Raw genomic sequence first — 18,289 nt, forward strand, 5'->3', positions numbered from 1 at the left:
CTCAATTCAATCGAGCATCTGTGAGATGTGCTGGACAAACAAGACCGATCCATGGAGGCCCCACCTCACAACTTAGAGGAGGTAAAGGATCTGCTGCTAACATCTTGGTGCCAGATACCACAGCACACCTTCAGGGGTCTAGTGGAGTCCATGCCTTGACGGGTCAGGGCTGTTTTGGCAGCAAAAGGGGGACCAACACAATATTAGGAAGGTGGCCATAATGTTATGCCTCATTGGTGTATATATATATATATATATATATATATATATACTTCTTTCAATTTTGTCAGTTTTGTACGTATCATTCATGTTTTCTTACTAAATATTTTGTTTAAATTTGCTTATACTCAAGTATGTTCTTCATATTTACGATTGTTACAGTCTGCAACCAAGCAAGCTTAAAACAAGGGCTACTCTCCTACACAGCTTGCTTGACTATGGACTATGTCACTCATGTTCCAGCAGCTTTGAATTCATTGCAGACCTGTTTTGGTGGTTCTTCGGCTGCATCTCTGACCATCCAGAAAAGTGTTCTCTGTTTATGTCCATAAATATAAGGAGTCAGTTGGTGTTTTCTTTCTGACCTTGGCAGAAGACTACTGTTCTGTTTACTTTTTATGGGTGCTATTAAACAAATTAAATAATTAATGCACATTAATGTGTATTACACATCTATATACACAACAAATTTAGGTTGCTGTGTGTATATTTTAGACCCAGTAAAATTTGTAAACATTAGCAGTAAACTTCTACTTCAACTTGCTGTGATTTTTTTTGCTTCCACTCTATCTTATAGCATACTAAATAAATTAAAATAGACATGGTATGTCCTGAACAGATTTACTTTAAAATGGTAATGAAAGCCGACTCTGTTTCTGATTGTACAGAGGTTTGGCACAGTTCTACCCTCTCTTTTTATTCTCTGGGCATATAGAGAAAGAAACGGATATCACTGCTAATTGTATCAAGGTGCATGAGTACACACATAGTTTTCATGGAGCGAGTACAGTGTATTTTTAAACTCACAAAAACTACATTATCATGTTCACTAAGCATTCATTTACCATTTAAATCATCTTTAAACTGAATTCCAGCCTTTGTCTGGAATTGCATAGTTGCAGAACAGCCTTCCTGTCCACTCTCATGGGCCAGGCAAAAGGTCTCTCGCGTTTTTTAACCTTTATGCCTGCAGGCTTTTATGGATAACCTGCTGAAATATGAGGCTTCTTTTGATGTCTTACTCAAAGCTAACGTGAGTACTGATGTATTAAGTGCAGACCTCTATGTCCGTATAAAAATAAGAAAAGTCCAGGAGGGAGATCTGTGGCCGGATTGTGAACAGTACACTCCATGTTTAATGGGGTATCAGAAACAGTGCGGCTTTCAGTGAGTTAAGGCTTCAGCTGCTGTCTTTTATCAAAGCTCAATGGGACATAGGGTTTGTGAAAAGAAGAAAATGGGTCAAATTCAGGTTATTCTTTTGCGTGGTGGTGGTGAAGATCAGAAATGAAAAAATGAATGTCAGTTTACCTGTACTATTTAGCAATGCCTTGATTAACTTTACATGATTTAAATTTATATACTTTTGAAAAATGATCCATGAGCTCCCCAAAGCAGGTCAAGTAGCTGTTTTCCGTATGATATATGCATTTAAGTATCAAAAGTAGACTACTTTATATCAGAAACATTGACAAGGAGTAGGATGTTGTAAATATGGCTTAAAGTCCATTGTGTTTTGGTAATAATTAAACTTTTAATAAAGAAAAGACTAACCTATAAAAGCAAAGTCCATTCTGAAACTCATACTGCATGACTAAGTGAAAATATAAATGAACAATAGCAATAGCTAAACTGTTTGTTTATTAGGACTTTAACGTCATGTTTTACACTCTTTGGCTACGTTCATGACAGGAACGGTAGTTACTCATTACACAAGATTCATCCGTTCACAAGTTTATATCTAACAGTCATGGACAATTTTGTATCTCCATTCACCTCACTTGCACGTCTTTAGACTGTGGGAGGAAACACATACAGACACGGGGAGAACATGCAAACTCCACACAGAAAGGACCCGGACCGCCCTACCTGGGGATCGAACCCAGGACCTTCTTGCTGTGAGGCGACAGTGCTACCCACTGAGCCACCGTGCATGTCCAAATAATAATATTATGATAAGTAAATGGGGGGTATAATGGCACATGTTGAGTTAACATGGGTCCACAGTCATAGTCTTCTATTGGCATTGTCTATAGTGCATGTCCGTCAGGTTTAAATATTTTCTCCCGCCTATAAAAACATTCAGAAGGTGGACTGGATATTCTAAAATGCCTCAAGGTATAAATAAGCAAATGTGTGAGTGTGTGTGTGTGTGTGTGTGTTGATTTATGTTGGATTGGTGCCCTGCCCAGGGTGTAACCGACTTAGTTTCAAATCTACCACAACACTGACCCACATAAACAGGTAAGCGAAAAATGAACAAACTAATTAAGATAATCTGATAGATGATGATAGTGTGGGAGGTGGTGTTAATATCCTACAGCTCCAGAAACTTTACCGGTACAAAAACTTGTCAGTCAGTCAGTGTATTGGCTACTCTAAATTAGGTGTCAACAAGTGAGTGAGTGAGTGAGTGAGTGTGTGGGTCATGCCCCAGTGTTCCTGGAATCCTATCAGGATTAAAGGGTTTCTGTTTTTTCTCCTGCCACAATCACAAACCCTTTACCAGTCATACCTATGTGAAGCATATTCAGCAATCAAGTTCTTAGAAAGAAATATATAATACTGCTGTAAAAATAAAAGATATAGTTCCACATTTTTAAAAAGAAATATCTTACAGAAATACATGTACTTAATTAAAGTACAAATATTGTCAGAACACCCTTGAGTAAAGAGAAAGTATTTTCCTTTAATGTATTTTTGCTTTCAACTACACACACATATATGGTCTAATAATGATTGATTGACATGAATCAATAGAGCATAACATTAAATATAACTATATTTTAATATATTTTATATATATAAAAAAAATAAAAATAAAAAATAAAGGAAATAAAGATAAGAAAAGTTGTTGACAGTAAGAAAGCAGCAGATTTATGTGTAAATATTGGCAACAACAATTTTAATTAAATGGTGAATATACATTTGTGGTCAAAATCTAAAACCAGTTGTCTACAGGCTTCTGTTTGACATTTTTTGGATTGTAATTTTTTTTTATATCCACTTATATTATCAATACAAATGGTCAGATTTCCTTTAGTGAACATTTTATTCTAAAAGTTGATGTGTTAGAAGCAGGAAAAATGGATTTGAGCAAGTTTGACAAGGACCAAATTGTGATGGCTAGACGACTGTGTCAGAGCATCTCCAAAACTGCAGCTCTTGTGGGGGTGTTCCCAGTCTGCAGTGGTCAGTTTCTATTAAAAGTGGTCCAAGGAAGGAACAGTGGTAAACCGACGACAGGGTCATGGGTGGCCAAGGCTCACTGATGCACGTGGGGAGCGAAGGCTGATCCAACAGACGAGCTACTGTAGCTCAAATTGCTGAAGAAGTTAATGCTGGTTCTGATAGAAAGGTGTCAGAATACACAGTGCATCACAGTTTGTTGCGTATGGGGCTGCCTTGCCGCAGACCAGTCAGGGTGCCCATGCTGACCCCTGTCCACCACCGAAAACGCCAACAATGGGCACGTGAGCATCGGAACTGAACCACAGAGCAATGGAAGAAGGTGGTCTGGTCTGATGAATCATGTTTTCTTTTACATCACGTGGATGGCCGGGTGCGTGTGCGTCGCTTACCTGGGGAACACATGGCACCAGGATGCACTATGGGAAGAAGGCAAGCCGGTGGAGGCAGTGTGATGCTTTGAGTAATGTTCTGCTGGGAAACCTTGGGTCCTGCCATCCATGTGGATGTTACTTTGACACGTACCACCTACCTAAGCATTGTTGCAGACCATGTACATGGAAACTGTATTCCCTGATGGCTGTAGCCTCTTTCAGCAGGATAATGCGCCCTGACACAAAGCGGTTTGAGACTTTGTAAGGAAAAAGTGTCAGTGAATCTGATCAAAAGAATTTCATGTGATTAAGCATTTTAGGACAGTACCAACCAAAAAAACAGTGTTCTAAAAATAGACACCCCCAATCTTCTGTGTTTACCCAAAATTACTGCCAAGGGTCATTGCAAAAATGGATTTGAAGTGGCTTGTCCCTGCTTATAACATTTCTGAAATACATCACTGCTAGTTAGCACCTGGAGGGTTTTTGTGCAATTCTAGACTCATATCAGGTAGAAGGGAACGTCTAGAAAATCTAAGACTTCATCAACAATGAAGGGGCTGTCAGGCTGAATCACAAGGCATCTTATACAGTGAACAATCTGACCCTAGATCTGAGCTCGCACACTTAACAGTAGGGAATTGTGGTCCTCCAGGGTTAGCTTTCACTACAATTTAACATTATGCTCCATATTCACTGGGGCCTGTTCAGTTCCAAATCAGTTTCATTAACACAGGCCTGCTCTAGACAGGTTTACTGTCTACAATAAATTTAACTTTACATCACCCGGAAAAAAGCAGCCACTTAGACCAAAGTTGAAAGGTCATAGTGCTGTTAGTGCTGTTTAGGGATCTGCTCTGCTAGCTCAGGGACATCAGCCAGGCCTGCTGGACTCTCTTCCCTGGTCTGTCCAGCACAGCATTTCCTCGCTCGTGCTGCACGAGCCAAAAGTGCTCTCTTGCTCCACAGCTCTGGCCTCCAGAGACCAACTGGCTGGGCCAGTCAGCCACGCCTCCTCCTCTTGCTGCTGAAAATGTGGATTAAATTAAAGACAGCAAAGGCCACAATCTCCCTCTACCGCTGACTCCTCCTTCCACTAGTGGTCTGATCTCTTTTTTTCTACATGTACATGAACCATAACTTTGGCTTTTCTTGTTTTATGGAAAACAAGAAGGAATTATTTAGGAATGCTTGAGAAATTTCTCACAATGAGAGTTGCGTGTTGCTGCTCAGTGCCCTATTTTGATCTTGCTGGTTAACCTCTGTGTGGAGTTTGAATGCTCTTTTTATGTTCTTTGTGTCCATGTTGGTTTCCTATCTTCAAACACATGCCTACATGCCTGTATATGAATTAGCTGCACTACGCTTCCACTGCAATGGGCCCAAGGTATAGTGCTGATACAGCTGATACACTGATCAGCCATAACATTAAAACCACCTTCTTGTTTCTACACTCACTGTCCATTTTATCAGCTCCACTTACCATATAGGAGCACTCTGTAGTTCTACAATTACTGACTGTAGTCCATCTGTTTCTCTACATTTCATTTCATTTCCAGCATTTAGCAGACGCCTTTATCCCAAGCGACTTACACAATGAGCAATTTTAGGGTTAAGGGTCTTGCTCAGGGACCCAACAGTGGCAACTTGGTGGTGGCGGGGCTTGAACCGGCAACCTTCTGTTTACCAGTCCAGTACCTTAACCACTGAGCTATCACTGCCCTCTACATACTTTTTTAGCCTGCTTTCACCCTGTTCTTCAATGGTTAGGACACCCACAAGACCACACAGAGCAGGTATTATTTAGGTGGTGGATCATTCTCAGCACTGCAGTGACTCTGACATGGTGGTGGTGTTAGTGTGTGTTGTGCTGGTATGAGTGGATCAGACAGCAGCACTGATGGAGTTTTTAAATAGCGTGTCCACTCACTGTCCACTCTATTAGACACGCCTACCTAGTTGGTCAACCTTGTAGATGTAAAGTCAGAGATGATCTATTGCTGCTGTTTGAGTTGGTCATCTTCTAGACGTTCATCAGTGGTCACAGGACGCTGGCCACGGGGCACTGTTAGCTGGATATTTTTGATTGGTGGACTATTCTCAGTCCAGCAGTGACAGTGAGGTGTTTAAAAACTTCATCAGCATTGCTGTGTCTTATCCACTCATACCAGCACAACACACACTAACACACCACCACCATGTCTGTGTCACTGCAGTGCTGAGAATAATCCACCACCTAAATAATACCTGCTGTGTAGTGGTCCTGGGAGAGTCCTGACCATTGAGGAACAGCATGAAAGGGGGCTAACAAAGCATGCAGAGAAACAGATGGACAACACTACAAAGTGCTTCTATATGGTAAGTGGAGCTGATAAAATGGACAGTGAGTGTAGAAACAAGGTGGTTTTAATGTTATGGTTGATCAGTGTATTATCTAAATATAGTGTTTCCAGGCTCTCTTCAAGGTCAGGGTTTTAACTGCACACCAAAAATAGTGTAGGAATACATCCTATTTAACCCCTATGGAAAAATCTGATGGCATGTTGTAGACATGAAAAGAACATGGTAGGTTATGTAGACAAAAACTAGTTTGAACCCAGGTCTCCTGTGAGCAGATCTTCCTTATTTTTAATCTGGCTTTGGACTAGCACTGAGAGTGCACGGACATGTGCACCTCTAAATTGCTAGGTTGTGTAGACACTTGACAGGCCGACTGCGCCTCTTTGATTCAAACCTCGGATCTAGGTGGTAATGGGCTAGCATATTTTACTGCTGTGCCACTAGAGCACCTACCCCTATACATAATTAAGAAAGTGATATGTGACTGTAGTTGTGGTTTCTGCACAATTTTTCATGGTGATCAGAATAAAGCAGATTTATGAATGAACCAATGCTTTTGGGTGAACACAATAGCATCACTTTAGAATAGCCAAGCGGCAGTTCTGTTGCGGTTAGTAACATAGCATTTGTGACATAGGTCACTGGCTCAGATTTATTTATTGACAATACCCACGAGCCATATTTCCTGTGCTTTACTGCACCACAATTAAAGCATACAGAAAAGAATTGAAGCAAAAGCATATCAGAATACAGTTTTTAAAATACTCCCATGAGAATGAACACACTCACAGACACACAATCTACCTTAAAATGATTTATTTTATTACTGAGTTGGTTTTACAGTGGCGTAATTTGGACATACAGATGTTTATAATTTCCCACCTAAACATAGGCCTCATCATCACTTAAAACCTGAAATAAAACCACGATGAAATAACTGCATTCCATGCACTCCCCTCTTCTTTTCTAGCCATTTTCACAGGCCGTCAAGTCTGTTCGTATCTAAACATACTGACATCCAACCACAGACAAAGCATGGAGTGGCATTAGATGAAAAAAAATGGCTTCGCTACCAATAAATACAGTATAAAAACATAATTGTTATAATCAAAAATTAAAAATGATCATAAAGATAGCAAAGGCACTAAACAAAACACCTTGGCAGTCCAAGTTTTCAAATAATAAAATGGGAAAAAATAGATAATTTTGGCTTTAGCCAACAATAGTAATAAATCATAACAAAAATAATACTTAAATAACAATTATACCATCTTTTATTGTTAATAACAACATCCAGTCAAGTTTTCCTATAAGTAGACTTTCTGCTAACTAACAGATATGCACCAGTTAATTCCAGTTTGGCAGAAAGCATGTTTGTAGCTAATCAACTAATGCATAGCCTGATTTTCTTGCTTGTTGAATTGTGTACTGATGACACAGTGGTATGGCACTTTAGGGTGATTTATAGAATTGTTCATGTCTTATAAGGTTAGCGGCACTACCGGTGGGATTCAGGTTCAGAGGCGCTATTGCTATACAGACATGATTGGCTAAGTCTGAGGGGAGAATGGTGGCCAAGCCTTGTAATGGACTGGCACCCTGTCCAGGTAATTTCTACCTTGTGACCTGACATGACCCTACCCAGGATGACACAGTTGATGAAAATGAAATAGAAAAAACTGAGACTACTCTAATTTTAGGAAATATTGATTGTAGACAAGTTAGTGACTGCTGCATCCATGTTTCTGCCATTTAAAACAACACAAAATGATAATATTTCAATATTTTCAATGATTCAATATTTTGGAGAATCAAAAACTGAAATGTAATTAAATGAAATACTAACATAGTATAATTTCTTCACTGTGAATCCAGTTGACAATACAATGCAATATAAAAAAATGCAATACAAGTACCCAGGACCTCTGTTGCACAAAAAGCCTTCATATGTCCTACAGATGTTAGTCAGTTTGTAGTGTGGGAAATGAATGTGATACGTGCACTTCCTACACTGGGCTAGATATTCATCTCGTTCAGCTGTGCTGCTGCAAGCAATATTAACTGTTATTAATGATGTTGGACTTGTGTTGGGGCTGAACAAACATAAACTGAGCAAGTCAATAGAAAAATCTCATTCATCTTCAACACAGGCATGGTGCATAGATTCTTCTGTCTCGAACGTCTGGTTCACCACACATTGCATCAAACATAACGACTCTCTACTTACTTATTCCTACCTAACTCTTCGTGCTACTTTAACACTTGCTAACATCCTTCTTCATGTAAAGCTGTCACTTCCAGCAAATCATTCAGAAAACCAGCTTACTTGCAAACATGACTTTCATTAACCATCTTTTACGCTTACACTTCTCAAAATCTTCCCAAAATATCCACTTACTTACCTTCTACAACTCCAAACCAAATAAATCTTCACAAGTACACTTCAAATAAATCAACATCCTCCTCATTATCTCATCATCTTAACTGATACAAGATTAAAAATACATACAACACATACAACTGTGAGTCTTTGGTATTTGCTAAATCACCACTGAGTGTTTGCATTTACAGATAATTTACTAACTGCATGACATTTTGGTAGATCTGATCAATAGGGTTACATTCAGCACTGCAATTGGATAATAAGGAAAACCTAGGATTCTGTATCACTGGTTCCTAACCTTGTCACAATAATGTAAAAAGCTGGGCTTACAAGTTGCACCAATGCATTAAGGTCTATATGTTTCAGTCAGTAAGGGGATTTCTTAGATAGTAAGCTGTCCCTGAACAACAATGGAATTGTCCAAACGGACTGCTTTAACCTATTACATCTTTGGAAACCGAGAATTCGACCCTGTATAAAGACTCTTCAAAAATGATTGCATCCAGAAGTATTAACCATCAATTCACATCCATAAAGAAGCAGCTCAGGCAGGAACCCATAGAGGAAAATACAATGCTAGCCCTAGGCATGGCAACAGAATATGAAAAGGTCATTGTGTGTAGTATTTAGAGGTCTAAATGGGTTAGAAGCTTTAGAAACTGTGGCCCACTCATGATCATTCTTAAAGCAATGTTTCCTCAAACTAATACGGACCTGAAAGATGTGTTAGCTGGTCATGTATGCCAACATAAAGGCTTCCAGAGGTTGTCTAAGGTCCTGGGTCTCTTAACATTCAACATATAAGCAGTTTAGCACATCTGGGGATGGCTTTACGTGCTCTCCGCTTTACGGAAATGACATACATAATTTCATATCAGTTAAAAAGGCACTTTTTACATATTCCCATACATACATGTCTGGATATAAGACCTGTAAGAGTCGGTCGTAATATATATGGCCTTATTATGGCATTATATATGTCAGTTCCAAAGGAGAGACTGAGTTTCCTACTTTTCCAGTACAGTCAGACCACACCAGTTCTGTATCGCTAAATACCGCAAAATAATAATAAATAAATGACAAAGACAGTTCTTCTTTAAGCAAGACCCTGGTTTTCTTTTTTTTTTTACAGGAAGTAAAGATCACAACATGTGCTCTGTGAGTTTTAAGGTGCTTTTGTAAACTCAGCTTGGCTCTTGGTTTGGCTTCAGAGCCTTCAACTGTATGTGTGATTCAAACTCACCTTTGCTTAACATGTAAACATTTGTACTCAGCACTGGTCTTCGTGAGGATTGAGGGCACCAGAGGACCAACTATAACCTCCTTACTTCACAAAATCTCTAAACTGGCATGGTGTATGTTTGGCAGTGTATAACCCCCTCAATTCAATCCGTTCAGCCTCTTAATCAGATCCCAGCATCGCAACTGGTCGTCAGAGATACACAAAACAAACACACCTGCATACATTCTCTCTGCCTTCTCTGAGTATCACCCTCACCTGCTCTCTTACACCAAGTTGCTGCTAATATCCAGGGCTTGCTGGTACACCTGAGTCACATCGTCCAGGTCTCCCAGCAGGGAGAAACTGCTGTTGTCCCCAGGTGAGCCGTGTGGCCCCCGGCCAAATTTCCCTCCGTGCTGGGTCGGAGCTGCCTGCAGACCCTTGAAGTTGGCCAGCTGAAGCAGGTTATCAGCAGACGCACAGCCTCGGATGTTGGGCCTCTGGCTAATCTGGGGCCACTCTGCTCCGCTGAAAGAGGTGTTGGTCAGTACGCTGCTGTCTTCTCCGACGATGCTGGATGGTCGGCTTTGGCTACGCCACAGACCTAAATCACTTGATGGAGTCTCACCAAGAGCAGAAACAGAAGGTGCGGCACTGTAGGTGGAGTACTTCCCATTACGTTTTAAAATGCTCTTCCTGCCTACAGCGCGCTTCGGGGGTGAACTGGCACACAGAGGTGTAATGCTGCTGTTACCAAGCAGGTCAGAGGATTCGCTGCGCTCAGGAGAGGAGTAGTACCCTGATTCCCGTTGCTGCTTGTTCTTCAGGATGCCCTTTTTAGGAAGGACAGACGCCACCTTGAAAACAGTTCCACTTGTGAGCGTGGATTCCTCTTCCTCTTGGCCTGCTGGAGACCCCACTTCCTTTTCCACGTCGCCAGTTCCAGGCATCAGTTCAATGTCCTCTTGGCTGGATGAGTGCTGCTCCTCTAAAGTCCTTGTCTTGAGGATGCCCTTCGGTCTTTTCAGGCCCAGGCTGTCGTCATCGTCACATTGGGGTACGCCTGCATCGTTCTCCTTTTTGCTCTTCTTAGGCCGTTGACGGATGTGCAGGAGCGGCTCAGGCCGGGTGCCTTTGGATACTCGTGGCTCTGTGCGACTCTGCCAGTCGAGGAGGCGAGCCAGCATGGGAGAGCCGGTGTCACGTTGGCTCTCGCAGTCACACACACTGGTCTTCCAGCCCCAGTTTACCCACCAGTGGTTAGCTATGTCCTCCACTGTAGCCCTCCGATCTGGATTTACCATTAGCATCCAGCGAATGAGGCCACGAGCATCTGAAATAGAAGGAGAAAAGGTCAGTAACAGATTTAGAATCTTGATTATTTGACAAAGAATCATGAAAGCTCAAGAAAAGGACTAAAATATGTAATCTCAGGGACTAGTTGCTCATTTACAGGTGCCATTAGAAATATTCACCCACCCCCCAACCCCCAAAGAAAAGGGATTAACACCAATCAACCAATCAGTTCTACAATTACTGTAGTCCATCTGTTTCTCTACATATCTTTTTAGGCTGTTTTCACACTGCTCTTCAATGGTCAGGACCCCTACAGGACCACTACAGAGCAGGTATTATTTAGGTGGTGGATCATTCCCAGCACTGCAGTTACAATGACATGGTGGTGGTGTGTTAGTGTGTGTTGTGCTGGTATGAGTGGATCAGACACAGCAGCGCTGCTGGAGTTTTTAAATACCGTGTCCACTCACTGTCTACTCTATTAGACACTCCTACCTAGTTGGTCCACCTTGTATATGTACAGTCAGAGACGATCGCTCATCTATTGCTGCTGTTTGAGTTGGTCATCTTGTAGACCTTCATCAGTGGTCACAGGACGCTGCCCACGGGGCACTGCAGCCTGGATGTTTTTTTCGGTTGGTGGACTATTCTCACTCCAGCAGTGACAGTGAGGTGTTTAAAAACTCCTCAGCATTGCTGTGTCTTATCCACTCATAACAGCACAACACACACTAATACACCACCACCATGTCAGTGTCACTGCAGTGCTGAGAATGATCCACCAACCAAATAATACCTGCTCTACAGTATGAAAGGGGGCTAACAAAGCATGCAGAAAAACAGATGGACTACAGTCAGTAATTGTAGAACTACAAAGTGCTTCTATATGGTAAGTGGAGCTGATAAAATGTGTGTAGAAACAAGGTGGTTTTAATGTTATGGCTGATCGGTGTATAACTTTATACTTTTCTGTTGAACTAGATTCTTGAACAAGCTACACAAGCAGCAAAATATTGCATGTACATGTTGTATAACAGAATGTCACAATTTTCACCCCCTACATAATATTGATGATCTCAAAACCTGCTACTAGTCAGTATTACAACCCCAAATTAGAACACTACAAGTGTTGGCACACTCCGCGTGTGAGAAAGCACCAAAAGAAAACTCCACACTTTAACATTGCTGTCCCTGTTCAGTACAAGGCTACTGGCACCCATTTCTTTTATGTTATCGTAAACAAAGCTTGTTTGATTCTTTAGATTAGATTTCTGTGCAGGACTTGCACTATACTGGCTTTGTTCATCCTGTGTCCTGCCCGCACCATAAGCTTCCCCAAACCATGTCGTATGATGTGTTTTCAGCCTTGTACCTGATGATTGAGTTGGCTCTTTGTATTCACCATTGCTGATTTGGCGAATGAGATTCTTGTGGTCTCCCCCATCAAATGGCATTGTACCATACACCAGAGTATAAAGCAGCACTCCCAGTGCCCAGCTATCCACCTGCAAGGGAGAGATAACACTGGTATGTGCAAACTTCAACAATAAGACCAACGAAAGGCTGAAGAAACTCACATTCCATAGTACTTAGTAGTCTAAACATAAGTCACATGGAAGGAGAAAAAAATGCTCCAGCCACAGAACTACTTAGCATTACATTAGTGCATGCTGTATTGTCATAGTGATTGGTTCCTCTTCTGCTCTAATAATTTGACTATATATCAGTGTGGACACACTAAGATAAGGCACACTAATGCTATCAGTTACTTCCTCCTGCTTTTTGGACCTCCTGTTATGTACAGTCACTCAACTCTAAACACAGGACACCTTACATAAGGCCTGAAGCTGCTGTGGTACAGGGAATCAGCGGAAGGAGACTTGAACCAAATCCAAAGTACTTGGAAAGCCAATTTTACTCACTCATAGGCAGCAGGACTGGCTAAACAAACCACCACCTAAAGAGCCTGCCAAGCCCCGTATGAGTGTCGAGCTCCAGGAAATCAGATAGCTATTCTCGACTGATTAGACTTCCTCACAAATTATTTTGCTCAAGGCCTTCCTCTCACGGGCCCAGGTCTAGAGATTCTGATCATAACACTGTGACACAGCCATTGTATGTGCCACTGCTATTTATTCTCCTTGCTGCCTGTAATTAGTGGCTTTTCCCATAAGAGCACCATAATTTTGATTAAAATCAAACCGTAGGAAAATTGCTGCAAATTACAGCAAATTGAAAGCCTCTGTTTTGGGGGTCTAAAAATATAAACTGCACTTGTTGGAGAACACTCAACGGCTGCATTTTGGAAACGCCTAACAAATCCTTTGTAAATAGGGTAGAAAGCAAGTGAAGCCCATCTTTCTCTACCTGCCACAAAAGAGAGCGGAAGAACTAATGATAGGGAAAAACTTCCATCGCCTGTGGAACTCATTTGAATGCCTTTGTGAGGACGTATGCAGGCAATAACAATCATAAAACTTCAAAGACCATCCCCAACGCATCTCCAAGTAGGAGTGCTCCTTTCAAACATATGTGCTCATCGGGAGGAGTACCGGCGAACTTTGGCTTCAGATCAGCTCTCTGAAATTACACCCAGTTTAGGGGATGAAGCACTTATGGAAGTTTAGGCAGAGATGTGAAGTTAATTCTAGGCTATCAATGGACAAATACAGAGGAATTGAAATCAGATCTGTTTTAGAAGATCTGGCATTTCTGCACCCCTTTTCTTACTGACTGTATAATAGTGGCTTTTTCTTATGACTTTCATCAAACCTGTGAGGAAAAGTAGCAAAGCTTGTCATTTGTACTGTTATTTTATCTTTACTATCCTTTATTTGGGAAAGTAAAGGTGATGGAATGACCACTGTTGTATGTTGTATCATAAAGGGTAGAATTATATTGTTTGTACTAAAGAGCTTTTTTTTCAATGCTGCAACATATTACAGAAAATCTTACACTTGTAACCAAGTGGACCAATCAAATTATTACAATCTATAAAATCAGATTAGCTTTGGCATAAACTATGTTTGGTATGGTAACCAGTTGGTAACTAGTTAGCTAACTAGTAAGTAACTAGTTAGCTACATAACTAAAAAACAAAGCAACATATTGGTAGTGCACTACCTAGGATATAAAAGTATTAATGTATCAATTAAAGTGTGTATATACACTGATCAGCCATGACATTTAAACCACCTCCTTGTTTCTACACTCACTGTCCATTTTACCAGTTCCACTTACCATATAGAAGCACTTTGAAGTTCTACAATTACTGACTGTAGTCCATCTGTTTCTCTACATGCTTTGTTAGCCCCCTTTCATGCTGTTCTTCAATTATCAGGACCCCCACAGGACCACCACAGAGCAGGTATTATTTAGGTGGTGGATCATTCTCAGCACTGCAGTGACAATGACATGGTGGTGGTGTGTTAGTGTGTGTTGTGCTGGTATGAGTGGATCAGACACAGCAGAACTGCTGGAGTTTTTAAATACTGTGTCCACTCACTGTCCACTCTATTAGACACTCCTACCTACCTATATGTAAAGTCAGAGACGATCGCTCATCTATTGCTGCTGTTTGAGCTGGTCGTCTTCTAGACCTTCATCAGTGGTCACAGGATGCTGCCCACAGGGCACTGTTGGCTGGATATTTTTGGTTGGTGGACTATTCTTTGTCCAGCAGTGACAGTGAGGTGTTTAAAAACTCCATCAGCGCTGCTGTGTCTGATCCACTCATACCAGCACAACACACTAACACACAACCACCATGTCAGTGATCCACCACCCAAATAATACCTACTCTGTAGTGGTCCTGGGAGAGTCCTGACCATTGAAGAACAACATGAAAGAGGGCTAACAAAGCATGCAAAGAAACAGATGGACTACAGTCAGTAATTGTAGAACTACAAAGTGCTTCTATGTGGTAAGTGGAGCTGATAAAATGGACAATGTGCGTAGAAACAAGGAGGTGGTTTTAATGTTATGGCTGATTGGTGTATGCACAGTGCAAAACCATTTGGAATTCGACCTTGCCTGGAATGTCTGTGTTTGGGGGGTTGAGGCATGCATTGTAGCCAATGCAACCTGGTCTGTTTGTGTTGAATGAACCGAAGAACACTAAATATCTATACATTATTTCTAATGTTATTGAAACTCCAGCCTGATTATCAGTTTTCGCATTCCTAATTCTCTCCCCATTGAAACCAGTCAGATTTGGGTACTAGGTGTCCTAGTTGCAAAGGTGATTTTCTAGGAAATACTTATAAATAGTGGTAAAGACATAGGCTTTGTAGAGCACGCTTGACCGACAATCGAACCAACACTGCTATATCAAAGGGTTTTACCCACTATCAACAGCATCACTTTAACTGAGATTGTTACTCCTCTGCACCGTAAAGAATAAGCAGTGCATAGATTAAACTGGCCTACCTCAGGGCCTCGGTAAGGTCTTCCGTTGACGATCTCTGGAGATGCATACAGCGGGCTACCACAGAAGGTCTGCAAGAGTTTGTCCTTATGGTACAGGTTGGACAGACCAAAGTCAGCAATCTGCTCGGATACAAACCCAACATAAACGTGTTATGTAACACATAAGAGCACATTCAATAACATTTCAGTCTGCTCCAAATGTATGCAGCTTACCTTTATATTACAGTTATCATCCAGCAACACGTTTTCCAGTTTTAGATCCCTATGCACCACACCATTCTGGAAAAGAAAGAATATCTATTTCACCTATTTTTTTTCACTAGTGTTTGCCCTACGGTGCCTAATTATGTGTGCATGTCTTCTAGGGACATTGAGGACAGCTGTGATTGCCCCATGACCTTCCCAGCCTACTTACAATACTTATGCGTAGACACGCAAACACAAAGAAGTATTATTTGGTGTTCTAACAGCGAAAGTATGTAGCTGAATAAATACGACAGCCTGCACCATTATATCTACTGAGGTCATTGGCAACGTATTGAGATCAGCTGACTAACATCTGCACCATAAACACACGTCTGTAATTTAGGACTACAGCGAGTTATGTTCACACACCTGTGACTGTGTCATTACTTTTTGCATTAAAGCAGCAACCGACATGTGGAAAGTGTGGCCCCAAGCACAGCCGTTCAAGATTATAGTAACAATCAAGTTATACTTGATATCATTAGCGATGTGGCTATGCACCGTGCACTTCCAACTTGGACGGCATGGCAGGAGAACACATGTTCAGCATGCTTCCTGCTGGTGCATATGAGTTCACAGTAGACAATCAAGCCTGCCACTTCTTGCTCTATACATGCCAACCCCAGCCAAGAACACACGTTCCAATGCCAAAGGTGAAGGACAGTTACTAGGTACCACATGGGTTATTATAATTCATCGATGGGTTGAGGAAAAATGATCTCATGTGCTTGTAGAATCTAGGGCTGTGATAGGACTCTGCTTCAAATGGAACACAGAATAGGATCCAAATCTTTACTGGTGGTAATAATTAAAAACTGGCCAGGAAACATTTTTCAACCATACCTACAAACAGAAAGTGCTGGCTGCTCTGTTCTCTTTCGTTTCGGGCAACTGATCTAATCATGATGTAAAATGATGTTTAATATACTAGCTAATCACTCATTGAAAAGTGAGCTGAATGTTTAAAAGCTCAAGTCAAGATCCAAAGCTGTTAGCTATCAGACTCATTCAGAGATTACTCCTCAGTGTGAAGTAGCCAAAGACAACATGCTTACAGAGCTGATGTATTCCTGAGTGCCTCGCGTGTTAAAATATGCTTCAACACCAGAGGTGCACTGATCATAAAATTTTATGGCAGATTCCAATTTCATTTTCTTACAGTGAAACTGGCTGGCTGCCTTGCAGATCAATTTTTTCATCAAAGAATAGCTTGCCTCTTTGAATAGCAAAATGAAATCACACTTTGGTATGTGTCTAGCAAAAGAATTGAAATGCAGTATGAGTACACTTGACTGGCTCATTTTATTTTCATCCTGAAATAGCAACACATTTATTTTCACTAACCGCTTAAATCTGCTGATGGTCAAGTACGTGTTTGAAGGAAAACAGCTGTAGAACACCACAAATGCAATGCAACCAATATCAGTACTAATACGTTAAAAATAGTAACGGACGCAAACCAGCACATTAATAACAAGACACCCCCCCCCCATCCAGTTTGCTCCCCATTTAGTCTGCTCCCCATCTAGTCATCTCCAATTCCCGCCTGTTGGAATCATGCCACTAGAAACCACCCCCCACGCTGGCCAAAGAGGGCTAAGAATATGACGCTTTTCACCTGCCCGCAATGAAATCTTAGAGAGAGTTTATCGTGTTTAGAAAGGCACACTGCCGCTCAGGTGGCGCAGCGGTAAAGTACACTAGCTCACTTGAGTTGGGGTTTCGAATACATCGTATCGAATCTCAGCTCTGCCTTTCCGACCGGGCTGGGCGGCTGCATGAACAACGATTGGCTGTTGTTCAGGGTTAGAGGGTAAGAAAGTCGGATCATAAGGTCCTCATAACTGGTGCGACTGCGGCCCCTGCTGGCTGGCTGACTGATGCCGCCTGCACAGGGCTGAGGAATAATGCTGATGGGGGTGTGGCCCTCCGTACACAGTGCCCGTCAAGTGTATGAACTCGACTCGTGCAGATGAAAAATGCACTATCTGTACTGACTGTGTGTACCAGAGGGGGTCCTCAGTCAGCGGTGAAGGGTCGAATCAGTATAGAGGACGCAATCAGGGTAATTGGACACGACTAGACTGAGGAATAAAAATTGTATATATATAAAAAATATTTAAAAAAAAAATTTAAAAAAAGAAAGACACACTAAGCTCTCAAGTTCATCCACTACTAGTGCAGCCATCTCCACCAGACAGCAGGGGCTGCAACTGTCCAGCCGAAAAATGATTGGTCTAAAGCATGGGACACCATAGGTCCCTGACTTTCTCTATACATACGAGGGTCCTTCAAAAAGTTTCCGCACTTTTTTAAACTCCATTTATTAAGAATTTCAAAAACAAATTACATCACTTTTCTACAGTCACCTTCCGATGCATTTTTCCCAGCGTCGTACCAACTTTTTAATGCCATCAGCAAAAAATGTTTTTGGTTGAGCGTGTAGCGTCTTGTGCACCGCTGCTTTCACATCATCATCACATGAAAATCTTCGTCCCCTTAAAGCTTCTTTGAGCGCTCCAATAAGGTGGAAATCAGATGGCGCTAAATCCAGACTATAAGCTCTTTCTTAGTCTCTCAGACACGACCAAT

At 41.4% G+C, this 18,289-nt stretch overlaps 1 protein-coding gene across 1 annotated transcript in view; it reads right to left on the bottom strand.

The window, feature by feature from the left end:
• Nucleotides 1-6,923: 6,923 nt before the first annotated feature.
• nuak1b (NUAK family, SNF1-like kinase, 1b) overlaps nucleotides 6,924-18,289 on the bottom strand; it is a 31,608-nt gene continuing 20,242 nt past the window's right edge. Inside the window, exons 4-7 of the mRNA XM_062993517.1 lie at nucleotides 15,665-15,730; nucleotides 15,452-15,571; nucleotides 12,396-12,528; nucleotides 6,924-11,060 (exon numbers count right to left, since the gene is read on the bottom strand). Of these exons, the coding sequence (XP_062849587.1) occupies nucleotides 10,012-11,060; nucleotides 12,396-12,528; nucleotides 15,452-15,571; nucleotides 15,665-15,730 (1,368 nt within the window). The 3' untranslated portion in view covers nucleotides 6,924-10,011. The remainder of the gene's footprint in view (nucleotides 11,061-12,395; nucleotides 12,529-15,451; nucleotides 15,572-15,664; nucleotides 15,731-18,289) is intronic.

The sequence above is a fragment of the Trichomycterus rosablanca genome, chromosome 1 (assembly GCF_030014385.1).
Source record: "Trichomycterus rosablanca isolate fTriRos1 chromosome 1, fTriRos1.hap1, whole genome shotgun sequence".
In the NCBI taxonomy this organism is placed as follows: Eukaryota; Metazoa; Chordata; class Actinopteri; order Siluriformes; family Trichomycteridae; genus Trichomycterus; species Trichomycterus rosablanca.